This window comes from Astyanax mexicanus, chromosome 19 (assembly GCF_023375975.1).
Source record: "Astyanax mexicanus isolate ESR-SI-001 chromosome 19, AstMex3_surface, whole genome shotgun sequence".
Lineage (NCBI taxonomy): Eukaryota > Metazoa > Chordata > Actinopteri > Characiformes > Acestrorhamphidae > Astyanax > Astyanax mexicanus.
This window is the reverse complement of record NC_064426.1, coordinates 34,749,510-34,762,764: the sequence shown is the minus strand read 5'-3', so window position 1 is coordinate 34,762,764 and position 13,255 is coordinate 34,749,510. Positions and strand designations below refer to the sequence as shown.

Here is a 13,255-nt window from a genome sequence, read left to right as displayed (position 1 = left end):
GATTAATAAAATTGGCATAAAAATTCAAATTTAAGAGTTTGTAAAACTGATTCTTTTATTCATTTAAATATCCATTATCAAAGGCTTAGGGTGCTTTTACACCAGCACTATTTGGTTTGGTTAAAACATAATCTGGTCTCGATCTGACCCAGCTATTAAATATAGTCAATTCATTTGAGGTAAACTGTGGATAAGACGCAGTTTAATATATTAGCCAGATATTGCTAATTACCACAGCTATGAACAAATGCTGCGTTTATGCATGCACAGTCTGTGCTGCATTCACTACTCGCAGCTGCGTGTACATCTGCGCTGCAAGTCCAAACACTGTGTTTTGGAGCGTAACATTTCAGCGTTCAGTGTTAAAGCACATATACGCGCTGGAACACAGGATCTTCTCGCTATATTACTTTTTTCGTATATTTATATTTACTCCCTGCCAGACAGCTCTGACCAATCAGAGGATTTAGCCTGCTCGCATAGTTTATTGGTGCGCATTTTGGCGCATTTAGATTTATACCTATGAGAAACCAAACCAAACAGAGGGAGAAAATGCTCCAAATAAACAAAACTGATTCGGACCATAGAAACAAAATACAGGTGTAAAACCCCCTTAGTCCTAATAAAGAAAAAGTGTGATCGATTGTGATTAATCACATTTCTATTGTGATCGAAAGGTTTTATAAAGGCATTGCTTAATTAGTGAAAGTCTCACCCTCTGCTCAAGCAGCGCTCTTCGGATGGACACTCTCTGCTCCAGATCCTTCACCTCTCGATCATGTTGTGTGTCTGTGTGCATTTTGATTTTGCTCTGGTACGCATTCAGCAGCTCCAACTCCTGCTGCAGCTGCATCCGCAACACCTGGTACTCCGCCTCTTGCGTCTCATCCAGTCGCAACTGAAAGAGAAAGAGAAGAGCCAGCATGTCAGTAGAGAATCAGCCAATTGGAAGGAAGAAGATGGATTTAGAGAGTTTGAGAGTTACCTGTGTAGTTACATAAAGTGATCCCTGCTTAGAAGCATTTTTTTTAATTATTATATCATATAATTTATATGCATCTAATTTTCTAACACTTGTTTTCTATACTGTATGAAACTGGCACAGTCACTGATTGACTGAGCAGTTACGTATATGCATGTGTGTTATGTAATGTAGTAATGTATGCATTAGAAGCGGGTCTCTCCTTGCCTTACTCACAGCCTGTGTGGACAGCATGTCATTGATGGAGTGGTCATACTGCTCTGCCAGGATGGCCAGTTTGCGAGTCTGCTCTTCCTTTAGCCTTTTTAGCACAGCCTTGTGTTCGGACTTGGGCGTGGTCTCCAGCAGGTGGTTCCGCAGGGCCTTGTACTGCCGAGTTTGAATCTTACACGTGTCCTGGAACTGACGCTTGATCTGCAGCTCCTTAGTCTGAAAGCGGTCGGAAACAAAGGGAAAAAGACAAAAGAAAATATGAAAAATGGCAATTGCTAAGCAAACCGAACATTTTTGTTCATGTCAGATCAAATCCTGGCATATCCAGTACAGCCTAAACATGCAAAAATCACAATTCAAAAGAAATGTTCCACAATGTTCTGGAATACAATCTTTAACTGAATTTCCTTTTTTTGTAAAGTTGCCAGTTCGCCAGTTTTATATGTATTAAAATGTGTGACAGTGAAGATGTGTTAAAAGTAAAGTTGGCCTATCACAAAAATTACATTACTGACTTATTGGTAGGGATGTGACGAGATCTTGCTGCATTAAACGTGCATCGACATGACACAGCTATAAAAAAAAACATTTGGTAACAGGTCACTACGTCTCTGTCAGTTGAATAGAGAATCTGAGGGGGATTTCTAACAATATTCCTAAGGTCTGTGAAGAGACTCATGTGAAAATATACAGGAGAGAAGTTGTTGTTTTTTTGGTAAAACCCCTTTTTTATCGGACATTGTATGGTAGGGGTGTGCCATATCATATTGTACATGATAATATAGCCAAAAACTTTGGATATTGTGAACGATATTATACCCTGAAATATCATGAGATATCACCCACCGCTAATTATCACATCAGGGTACTACTTTTTTGCCGTTTTTACCAAAAGAAAAATTCACTCTGTTCTCATTTCCCATTATATATCTACTAGAGACAGATTATTTCTGTCCAGTATCATTTATTTTACTTTAATCCTGGATCTATGGAGATATTTGTATTATTAGTATCATGACATTCTGGATCATTCTGTTACAAATCTGATAAAAATCTTTTTTTTATATATATCTTAGTTAGCCATATCATATTGCATGCAATAATAACATTTTTAATATTTTTTTGAATTCAGTGTTTTGTCATATCGCCAAAAGTATAGTTATCGTGAAAATGCCATGAAATATCGTGATAATATTTTAGAGCCATATTGCCCACCCCTAATGTATGGTAATGACCTTAGTAATTTTGGCTAAATTTGATATTGCCCATTATGTATATTAAACAAGAAGAGTCCATTAATGTGAATGTTCTAGTTTAATTTGTTTTATTTCTATTCACATTTTGTATTCAATTCCAATTTCTTACAACTCTCAATAAATGTTCATCGCTCTTTAAAAGGGTGTTACAGCAAAAGTTTGCTATTATTTCATCGTTATATATCAGGGAAATTGCCATTATTTCTGGGACAATACATCATCTAAAAATATAGCCATAGTGACAGACCTTTTGTCAGTAGAGTTTATTTCAATACATATCTAATTTTTACACAGGCAGTAAACCATTTCCTGCATGCATTATCTTCCTCTCACCTTCAGGCTCTTGGGCTGCTGGCGGACCTCCATATTGTGCTTCTGCCGCAGCTCCTGCTCCCGGCGCTTGTTGTAATCCATTTGGTTGGCAAGCTCGCTCTGATGCTGTGTGCGGATCAAGTCGGCCCGCGTGTGCTGCACCAGGCCCAGCTGCCGGAACTCCAGCTCCTGTGTGGACTCGTGGTGCCGCAGCAGCATGGCGCATTCCAGATCCTTCTGGGTCTGGCGCTTATTTAGCTCCTGAAGTATAATGCAGAAAAAGAAAGATTGTTAGTTTCAAGATAACCATAAGAAGAATGAGTGCAAGTGTCAAGAAATACAGATTTTCCTGCATTTCAATACTAAGATTAGCTTTAAAATTATTGTGATGCTCTGTGGGACTGTAGTGCTCTTTTATTGACTGTATTCAATACTCAAAGCTCTGGGCATGTGTGTTCATTGTAGGCCACTGTGTACGTGTGTACCACTGCACAGATGGGTTAAAGGTGTTTTTATATCTTTGTAACTGACTTGTAAGAAGAGGTAGAATAGCACTGCTAATATTACTATGCTGGATCAGCATAAAATACTGGATATTTTAAAAGTATCAAATTTCATAATATTGCCCTACTACAACAGTCCACATACTGCCTTACCTTTTAATGACTATTCTGTATTATTCAGCTTGTTCCCAAATGCATGTGAAAAGCATGTCCATCAGGGATGGGCTAAATCACAAAGTACACTTCCCAAATGCAAAAGGATCCCAGGAACAAGACCACCAATTCTCATAAAATGCTGCTTTAGAACTTATGACTGTGTACTTCTAACAATAACACACAAACTGCTCTATGTTTTATCACAATTAAAATATGCATTGTACAGCTCTTGAAAAAAAATGAAGAGCCCACTTCTGAATACATTTCTCTAATTTTGCTATTTATAGGTATATGTTTGAGTAAAATAATCGTTGTTTTCTTCTTTAAACTATGGACAGTATTTTTCCCAAATGCCAAATAAAAATATTGTCATTTAGAGCATTTATTTGCAGAAAAAGAAATGGCTGAAATAACATAAGATGCAGATCTTTCAGACCTCAAATAATGCAAAGAAAACAAGTTCATATTTATACAGTTTTAAGAGCTCAGACAAATATTTGGTGGAATAACCTTGGTTTTTAATCACAGTTTTCAGGCATCTTGGCATGTTCTCCTCCACCAGTCTTACACACTGCTTTTGGATAACTTTAAGCCACTCCTGGTCCAAAATTTTGTATTTGATAAAAACAAAGAAACTCAATTTGTAAGTGATCTCTTATTTTTTCCAGAGCTGTATATATTTATATTATGATAACTTAGTCCAAGACTCACAGGATGTTTAAACAAACGTTGTTACTACAAGGACCGTACAAATGGCTTATGGTGGATGAATGTATGATAATGCAGTGGAATATACACTTCACCTCTCTAAGCAGGTCCTGCTCCAGGTTGTGTCGTGCTAGCAGCATCTTCCTCTTATACTGTCGACACTGCAGCTCATAATACTGCCTCTGCCGCCGCAGTAAACCAGCCTCCTCCTCTGCCTGGATCTGCTGGAGACACTCCTTCTGCCTCACGAGCCACTCCTGCTTCTCCCGCTTAGGTGTGGACTGGTTTTCATTCAGCTCCTGCTCACAGAGCAGAGTGGAGTTCAGCAAATTACATACATATACACAATTAAGACTCTTAATTTCCAGAAATTGCTGGATGCACATATTGTGTATGTGCATACCTCTTTGAGCTGCTCCTTGCGCTGTCTGTATTGCCGTTTCTGGGACTCTAGAAGGCCGGTGAGCTCTTTCTTCTGCTGGCCCAAAATGTGTTGCTGGAACTTCTTCTCTTCAGTCAGTGCAGCTTTAGTCTGTGGATTAATGCCATCATTTAGAGATAAAAACACTGCATGATAAACATGCATGTCAGTCCACATTTCACACTTATATTAAACCTGAAATACCTTTCACATGCCACACTATAGGTAATTTCCTTGGCTAACTTAATTCACTAGCTCCACTAATTTTCTTCTCTTCATCATCTCTGTCTATAACTGCAAGAGGTTCACAAACCCTGCTCCTGAAGAGCTACTATCTCATTTCTGCCTCAAGAAGTGTCATCACTTGAAAAGGATGTGTTAGATTTAGGATAGAGCTGTAACCTGCAGAATGGTAGCCCTCAAGGAGCAGGGTGGCTGACCCCTGCCATTAACCCAAAAGAGCTCATGGTGACGTATTTGTAACAGACCCTTTAAAAGATGTAGTAGGTTTGGTGGGGTTTGTTTCAGAAGGTGTGAAGACAGTAATCACACTGGACAAAAACAACTGCACCAAGACCTGCGAGAGGAAGTGGTCTCGGTCCAGTTCCAAATGAACAATAAAGCGGTTCTTTGAGGTGAGAACGCAATCCACTCTCAAGCTAACCCACCTTACAAATCTACTCCTTTTATTTCAGCTAAATGGCTGGCTGTTCAGGTGCAGGTTAACCTGATTTATTACCGAGAAAAGTACTACAGCTATGAACCAACTCTGCACCTGTTCCACGCATTCAATTTTTTTTTTAAAGGAGCCTTACACTGCACAGATATACACGCTGGTATGGAACACAAAACTTTTTAGCTATATTTTGTTTTCTTTCTTGCTCATGTGCCAGACAGCTCTGATCAATTAGAGCAGACCACACACTCATGTGAATTGTTAGGACAAATTTTGCTGTGTTTAGGCCTGTGCATGTGAGAAACCAAAAGGAAAAACGCTTCAAGTAAACAACAACAAACAGATTCAGTTTGTAAACTGAACCAGAGGAACGAACTACTGGTGTGAAAAGGCTCTAAGTGACGTATATTGAACATCCTGAGTGCATCACAGGACAGTGTGTGAATGTGTGTTTGTTCATCTAGCCTTATTTACAGAATGCATAAGTGCTATCTATTTTAGGTTCTAGAGCTCTGTTTCCATCATTTTCACAACTGAAATACTTAAATTAAATGTTTTATGTTCTATATAACTAATTCTGTCACAATTTCAAAAACAAAATGTTAAAATACATTTTATGAAATTGTTGCCACCTTTTTAGCCTTAACTTACTTAGTCATATGCCCACAGTAAGATAAAAAAAAAAATGAGCTGCTCACTGGAAGTCAAATTTAATTTTGAAGTGGGTCAGGGTTCTTATGGATTAAAATTCTCTGTCCACCCTGCACTCTCATACCTCTTTCTCCAGGATGGCCTGATGTTTTTTGGACAGTTTATCAGCCTCACTGCCGAAGTTGTTCCTCTGGCTCTCCAGCTCCTTGTCCAGTCGCAGCTGGTGCTCATCCATTTCCGTCTTTAACTTGTTCTCCAGGGCCAGCAGCTGCTTCTGGTGTTGCCGTCTCATGCGCTTGTAGCCAGTCATCTGCTCCCGTAGTGCTGAGCCCTGTTCGTGCTCTTGGATCTGCCGTGTGACCTGTGGGACAGACAGGACAGACATAGGGGCTTAAAACTCAATTAAGAAACAAAAGGGAAATGATTTATAGATTGAGAACAGTACTAGATATGCTTAAACGTTAATCTGACAGTAGATCTGATCTGCTTTTGTTCCTGTTTTGCTGAAAGCAGCATGAAAGATTATTTAAGTTTTAAACAAATACATTTAAAACTAAGATAAGATAAGATAAGTAAGATATCTACATTTACAAATAGGTAGCAGTGATCACACTATGGCTGCTCACCAGTGAAGCTGTGCGAATGGTGGCAAAGTGATCCCGATTGCGGTAATGTGCTCTTCTGCGAGCTCCTGAGGACGCCTGCTGTTGCTGTTGTTGTTGCTGCTGCTGGGAGTCCATTTCTGGTTGGTAGGGATCATCATAGATATTATCAGGACCCTGAAACACAAAAAGGGAAAATATATGTACTGTATTTGTATTGCTTAAAAGGTTGGGGAAAATGCTTGTTTATATTGTTATTACTAAAAATCATAGTGCTTTGCAGGACATTACTGTCAGGTTCTGACAGACATTAAAGCTCGTGGTTGTTTCTCCAGAGTCTGCTTGTCTGTATCACACTGGCTATACCCCAACCCACAGTTTTTGTTAACTGTATATACAGTACCAGTATAAAATGTGGATATTAAAGACAAAAACAATTAAGGGACACGTTTGGAATTAGTTAGTATACAAAAAGTGTTTGTCCTCCACAATCCCCTGACTAAAACCCAACTGAGATGGCAATTTGAGATGAGCTGGAGCTTCACAGCGTGAAGGAAAAACAGCCAAATATTGTTCAGCACCTCCAGAAACTCCTTTAAGACGCTGAGAAAACTATTCCAGGTGACTCTACCCCATGAAAACACTGAGCAAATAACAAGAGTGTGCAGATCTGTCCTCTAAGTTCAATGTGAATCTGGAGTATAAAACATATTCTGGTTTGTTTAACACTTTTGGTTTACAGAATAATTCTTGATGTTTTCCTGTATAGCTTTTACAATGTAAAAAATATATATATAAAAAGAAAAAACAACCATTGAATTAAAATAATTTTTAAAAGCTGCTTAAGCTGCACATTGTTTGAGTTTAATTCTGTGTTACTTTCATGTCACAGACTAGACACAGCACAGTCACATGACGATATAGTAGGGGTGGGCGATATGGCCCTAAAATAATATCACAATATTTCATGGTTTTATCGCAATAACAATACTCCTGGCGATATGACAAAAAAATAAAAAATACACTACTGCAACAAAACAAAACTTACATTTTATTATTGTATAATATATGATATTGCAAACCTCTAACTGAGATATAAAAAAAAATCCAGAATTTTAGCATATTTGTAACAGAAGTCAATGATTCAGAATGTAATGATATTAATAATAATAATAATAATAAAGAACTCCAAATATCTCCATCTATCCAGGATTAAAGTAAAATAAGTGATACTGGACAGATATAATCTGTCGCTAGGAGATATTTAATAGGAAGTGATAAGTGTGTGAATTTTTCTTTTGCTTAAAACAGCAAATAAGTAGTACCCTAATGTGATATTTAGGGGTGAATGTTATGGCATGATATTTCAGGGTATAATATTCACAATATTCAAAAATGTTGGCGTTATCACGGACGATACGTTATGGCACACCCCTACTATATAGGCGGTACTACGTTTTTAAAAAGACAGAACGAACACAAATGTAAAAAACATATGTATAAGAAAAATCCAAAAATAGATGGGCAAGTTACACTGCCTATAGAGCCTGAATACTGGTCTCGATTTATTTTTGAATAACTGCCTAGACCTCATTTAAGGCATTTGTTTAATAACAATGGCAAACGCAACTTGGATGGTTTTGTGAATTAAAAACTGCATCTTCTGTTCTGCTGCAGAGAATATATCAAGTGCTTAGATATAATACTGCAGTGCTTCAATCTATATTTTATCAACACCTCTAACAAAAAACACATGCATGTCTACTCACAGAGGGTCTGTGTATGATTGAGCTGTTGGAGGTGACTGTGTGCTCTCCTTCCCCCATCATGGCCATCTCTGCACTGTCATCTGAGCCATCAGCCAGGCTGTTGACTGAGGAGCTTTGGGAGCTGGCGCTGATAGACATGGAGGGCACTGAATGAGAGCTTTCCATACTGTTCACAGTGCCTGTTCGTAACAGGTACTGCTCCACGTCCTAAACACGCAAACACAGGTTTAGACACTTCATCATTTGAGAAAGCTTGGTTATAATTGACACAGGTAAACAGGGCGTGAGTGAATGAGTCAGTGAAGGAAAGTGAGAAGTGAAAAGACATGCCTCCTCTTCCTCTCCACCATCCTGCGTGGGGCCGTTGTGCGTCTCTTGGAAGAGGATTTTCTTCATCTTCCTGTACTGTAGGTTGTCCAGCTCCCTCACTGCATCTTTAGTACGCGCGATCAGGTCCATCACTACAGACAGGGGTCGCTCTCGACACAGGAACCGATGCTGCAGACAAAGTGCGAGACAAGTTGTTGTCGTTCAACATTCCAGACTTGTACTTCCAAGCACAGCAGCAGATTTCAGTTATTGTTTCAGTTAAATGTTCCATATAGCGCATTTTCACTTTTATAATTAAGCCAATTTTAAATCAGTGCAGGTGTATGAACACATACTCATCTGCATTCTTCAGATGCCATAAATGTGTGTGTTCCCACACCTGCACTGATTTAAAATTGGCTTAATTATTATTAAGTGAAAATGCTCTGTTTGGAACATGGAACTGAAACTATAACTGAAATCTGCTGCTGTGCTTGGAAGTACAAGTCTTGCACCTACTGATAGTTGTATAGTGTAACCTGTATAGAAAATAAAATCACTCATTTATTGATTGTGCCTGGTTAAGGCTACAGATATTCCCCCAAAGTTAACCACTATATATTACCATATTTTAATGTTTTGACGTTTTATAGCCATTTCACATAAAGAAATAGCAACTAGTTAATCTACGTAGCTATATAGCTAGCTAACTTTCCCATTCTAACATATATGATGGCAAGAGGCTGCAGCATTTATGGTGAAATGGTTATTATTATTTATAAAAAAAAAAAAGTAAAGTAAAGCTAATTTCAGCTCTCCATCAAAGAGGAAATAAGGAATGGACAATAATAATAATTGCTGCACCACCTGCCCCTCTTTTAAAGTCATTCAATGCCCTAAAGTTAAACTATTTAACCAGCAGCAAGGTAGCTGACATTTAGCACTACACTGCTATAGCTCCGTCTCAGGTTCTTGAAGGGTTGTCTAAATTCTTAGGGGGAGAATTTTACCCCTTCACTTTGTGACTGTGTTCCAAGGGTAAGGGTTACACTCGAAAAGAAGGGGTAGGGGTACACTAGAAAAATGGGATTGGGCCCAAGTCTGATGTATTTCTTTCTGCTGTGCTCTAAGAATGGGGGTATAGTTAAACAAAACAACGGCTAGATACAGTCACTGATATTTGCTCATAATCATTCTCCAGTCATTAACCACTGCTATTAAAACTCAGTGTATTTGATATATAAGGGTTTTGGTCTCTTGTAAGAAAGTTGAGCTGTTCTGCCAGTATCTTAAGGCTAATTTGTTTGGACTGTAACTATGATCAACAATTTCAGCTTGATTTGCCTTGACTATGCACATGAATATACCGTATCGGTACTGCACTGTTCTGTCTTTTAAATTGTCTTGCTTTTTGTATGTATTGTTATTTAGTGTTATAGTTTCATGTTGCACTGTCTTCACTCTTGCACTTTGTTGTCTATTGCTTGTTGTCCCATGTTGCACCATGGTTCCGGAGGAATGTAATTTCACTACACTGTGCACCTGTACTCAGATGTAATGACAATAAAAGCTTCTTGACTTGACTATCTTGACTTGATCATACAGAAGAACCGAAAATATAAAAAAAAAATAGGAGAAAAAAAAAACAGTTTCAAAAAAATAATGCACAAATGTTAAAATTATTTTTAATCAGTGAAAATTAGAGTTGGTGTGAATACACCTACGGATACAGGCAGAAAAGCTTACTTTAATTGTGTGTATGGGTGTAAAGGTAGATTTCTTACATTGAGCAGCACATCAGAGGTAGGTCTGTCCTGAGGAATCTTCTGTAGACAAGAGTCCACAAAGTTACGGAAATAATCAGACCTGAAAATGTAAAAGAAAACAGTGAGTTATACAGTCAGTGAAGATTTGAAGGGGCTTTATAGGAGAGTTAGCAATAGTTAGTCATTCTTATTTAAAAATTCTTATGAACAACTACCAGAAGTTTGTACAATACTCAAGGTTCAGAAAAAGGAAAAGAAAAAGAAAAGGTGATACTGTGGTATCTTCACATATTCAGCACAAACCAGTATGACATTGGATATCTGAAGCTAGATAAACACTTTCACTACTTCCAAAACAGGTTTATTGACTTTATCAACAAGCATAGACAAGGCACAGAATGTGCTGGAGTCAAGACCACATTTTAAGTTGACATCATATTTTAAAATAAGACAACAGGATAACAGGAACAAGTATTAAATCCAATTTCATTTAAAATAGGAAAATATAAGATAATATAAGATAGCCCTGCCGATAATGAAGCTATCGATTTAACATGACGGTCATGCTCTGTTGTGTTAATTTGTGGGTATTTAAGCAGAGACATAGATTTTAGAAGTCATGTTGCTCTGTTTCCTTGTCTGTGGTCTGAGAACGTAGCGGTTACACACACTCAAACATACAGACGGCCACAAAATATTTAATTGTTATATTACATGCTATTTTAAATGACAAAATAATCGCTTAGCACAATAATTCATAGGAACTGAAACTGAAAAACTGTTATAGTGACTATGTATTTTTTATTTTTTTTTAAAGAAAATTTTAATTTAACACTACACTGTGAAAAACAAAGCAAAGGCTGTGTGGGGGCTTGTTGTCACTGGCTTGTTTTTGCTATTAAAAAAATATCATCCGATTTAAACTGAGTTGGATTGATTGCACAATTTAATTTACAACTTTTCTGGTGTTTTTTCTTCTGGGGTGGCAAAATGGTAAGGCCAATGTTTTTCCATTTACTGACATACGATGCCGAAACACCTGCAAACAAAGCCAGTCTCACTGAAGAAGATTTTCAGCTTTGGAAGCCAGCATGAGACGTGCGTTTCAGCAGTCATGTAACAAAACGAACCAATCACGCAACCTCACATGGAGTGCCGAGAGCGAACAGCTTCCTCACACACAGTAAACTTCAGCAAAGTCCACTTGAAACAAACCGAAATCACAACTTTCAGCAGAACCAGAGATCAGTTCTCTTGACCAGCCTCAATTCTAACAAAACACTCCTGCGTTAAAGACGCTAGCATGAATAATGAAAAAGGTCCAATAACCAACACTTTCACTCTGTGGCTTAATTCCCTTAAAGCTAAATATAACTAGCAAGGAGCAAACAAATTAAAACTTATCCAAATAGTAACTTACAAATCCCATTACTCAAGTCAGGAAACATTAGCACTGGAAAATGAAAGCAAAAAAAAATAAATAAAGAGAGATACTTACCAGTGATTTGATGCCAGGACGGGGCTTTCGTTCTGAGCAATGTGATATAAGGCACTCATAGCATTCATATTAAACAAGGGCGGCTTCCTCTCCGCTAAAGAAGGAAAGACAATAAATAAAAGTTAAAGGGCAACAATAAATTACATCTAACTACATCAAAAACAACAGCAAGTGAGCAGCGAATAAGAGAAATGAAGAGACAGACAGAAACTGAGAGCGAGAGAGAGATAACAAGCAAGAGAGAGACAGAGATAGGGATGTTAGCTTGTAACCAAAGCAGCTTATAAACTAAACCCCAAATCCCTCTCCCTAACAGGCATCGCAGACACAACAAAAACCCGCACACAACCACGCTGGCCTAAATGTCTACCATGACCTACAACCAATCACAGTGCCTGTCAAGAGCTAGAGGTCAAAGGTCAACTGCTCTTCATGATGGCAGTACTCACCTAACTCTATGCAGGTGATTCCCAAAGACCAGACGTCCACCTTTCCATCATACTGACCCTCGTCCATGGCTAGGATAACTTCCGGAGCCATCCTGCATATGACACAAGCAAACATCACAAGATTAAACACTGGCAGAGGTTAGCTTGAATGGTCAAATGCTAAGAATCCAAATTGGTGATAAATTCTTGGCTTGACTTGTATTCATAAATGATTATGTTTATTCAAACAGACAATCGGGTTTCTTCTCCATATACATTATTTAGACATTAGAGCTGACAACTGACAAGAAACGCCCATTTCAAACAGGTTAAAAACAGGCTGACCAAGATTAATCTCTAAAACGTGGGCAATTGGCAGGTAATCCACAATGTCTTATGTGTACTGGGAATACATAATAAAAGGCATTACCACCACCCCCGCATCTTTATTTCAGTAATTCAATTCATGTTATACACACACAGAGTGATCAATTTAAAGTGTTTATTTCTTTTATTATTGATGATTATGGCTTACAGCCGACGAAAACCCAAAAATCAGTGTCTCAAAAAATGTGAATATTATGTAAGACTAATTGGTACTTTTGGCAGTGTGCCAAGTCCTGCTGAAAAATGAAATTCGCATCTCAATAAAAGTTAAAGTGCTGTACGATTTTCTAGGAAAACACTGCACTGACTTATGAATTGATAAAACACAGTGGATCAACACCAGCAGATGACCTGGCTCTACAAACCATCACTGACCATCAGTAAATTTTGCATTTCATTTGGGAAAAATCAAAGGAGCAGATTCTGGAGGAAGAGTGGAGAGACGCACAGTCCAAACAGCTTGAGGTCTAGTGTAAAGTTTCCCTAATCAGTGATGGTTTGGAGAGTTATGTCATCTGCTGGTGTTGGACCACTGTTGTATCAAAGCCAAATTCACTGCAGTGTTTTAACAGGCAGTTCTTTTTTTTTTTTTTTTTTTTTTTTTTACAATTGACACTT

The 13,255-nt window shown here is 38.0% G+C and overlaps 1 protein-coding gene across 2 annotated transcripts in view; it reads right to left on the bottom strand.

Annotated features, from left to right (window-relative positions):
• Positions 1–13,255, bottom strand: part of taok2a (TAO kinase 2a) — a 35,912-nt gene that overhangs the window by 5,836 nt on the left and 16,821 nt on the right. The window contains exons 8-19 of one of the 2 annotated variants that reach the window (XM_022668499.2): positions 12,272–12,363; positions 11,823–11,916; positions 10,343–10,424; positions 8,580–8,747; positions 8,250–8,456; positions 6,505–6,657; positions 6,003–6,239; positions 4,534–4,662; positions 4,226–4,429; positions 2,785–3,024; positions 1,190–1,411; positions 716–898 (exon numbers count right to left, since the gene is read on the bottom strand). In XM_022668499.2, the coding sequence (XP_022524220.2) occupies positions 716–898; positions 1,190–1,411; positions 2,785–3,024; positions 4,226–4,429; positions 4,534–4,662; positions 6,003–6,239; positions 6,505–6,657; positions 8,250–8,456; positions 8,580–8,747; positions 10,343–10,424; positions 11,823–11,916; positions 12,272–12,363 (2,011 nt within the window). The remainder of the gene's footprint in view (positions 1–715; positions 899–1,189; positions 1,412–2,784; positions 3,025–4,225; positions 4,430–4,533; positions 4,663–6,002; positions 6,240–6,504; positions 6,658–8,249; positions 8,457–8,579; positions 8,748–10,342; positions 10,425–11,822; positions 11,917–12,271; positions 12,364–13,255) is intronic. The other variant, XM_022668500.2, reaches the window with a different exon arrangement.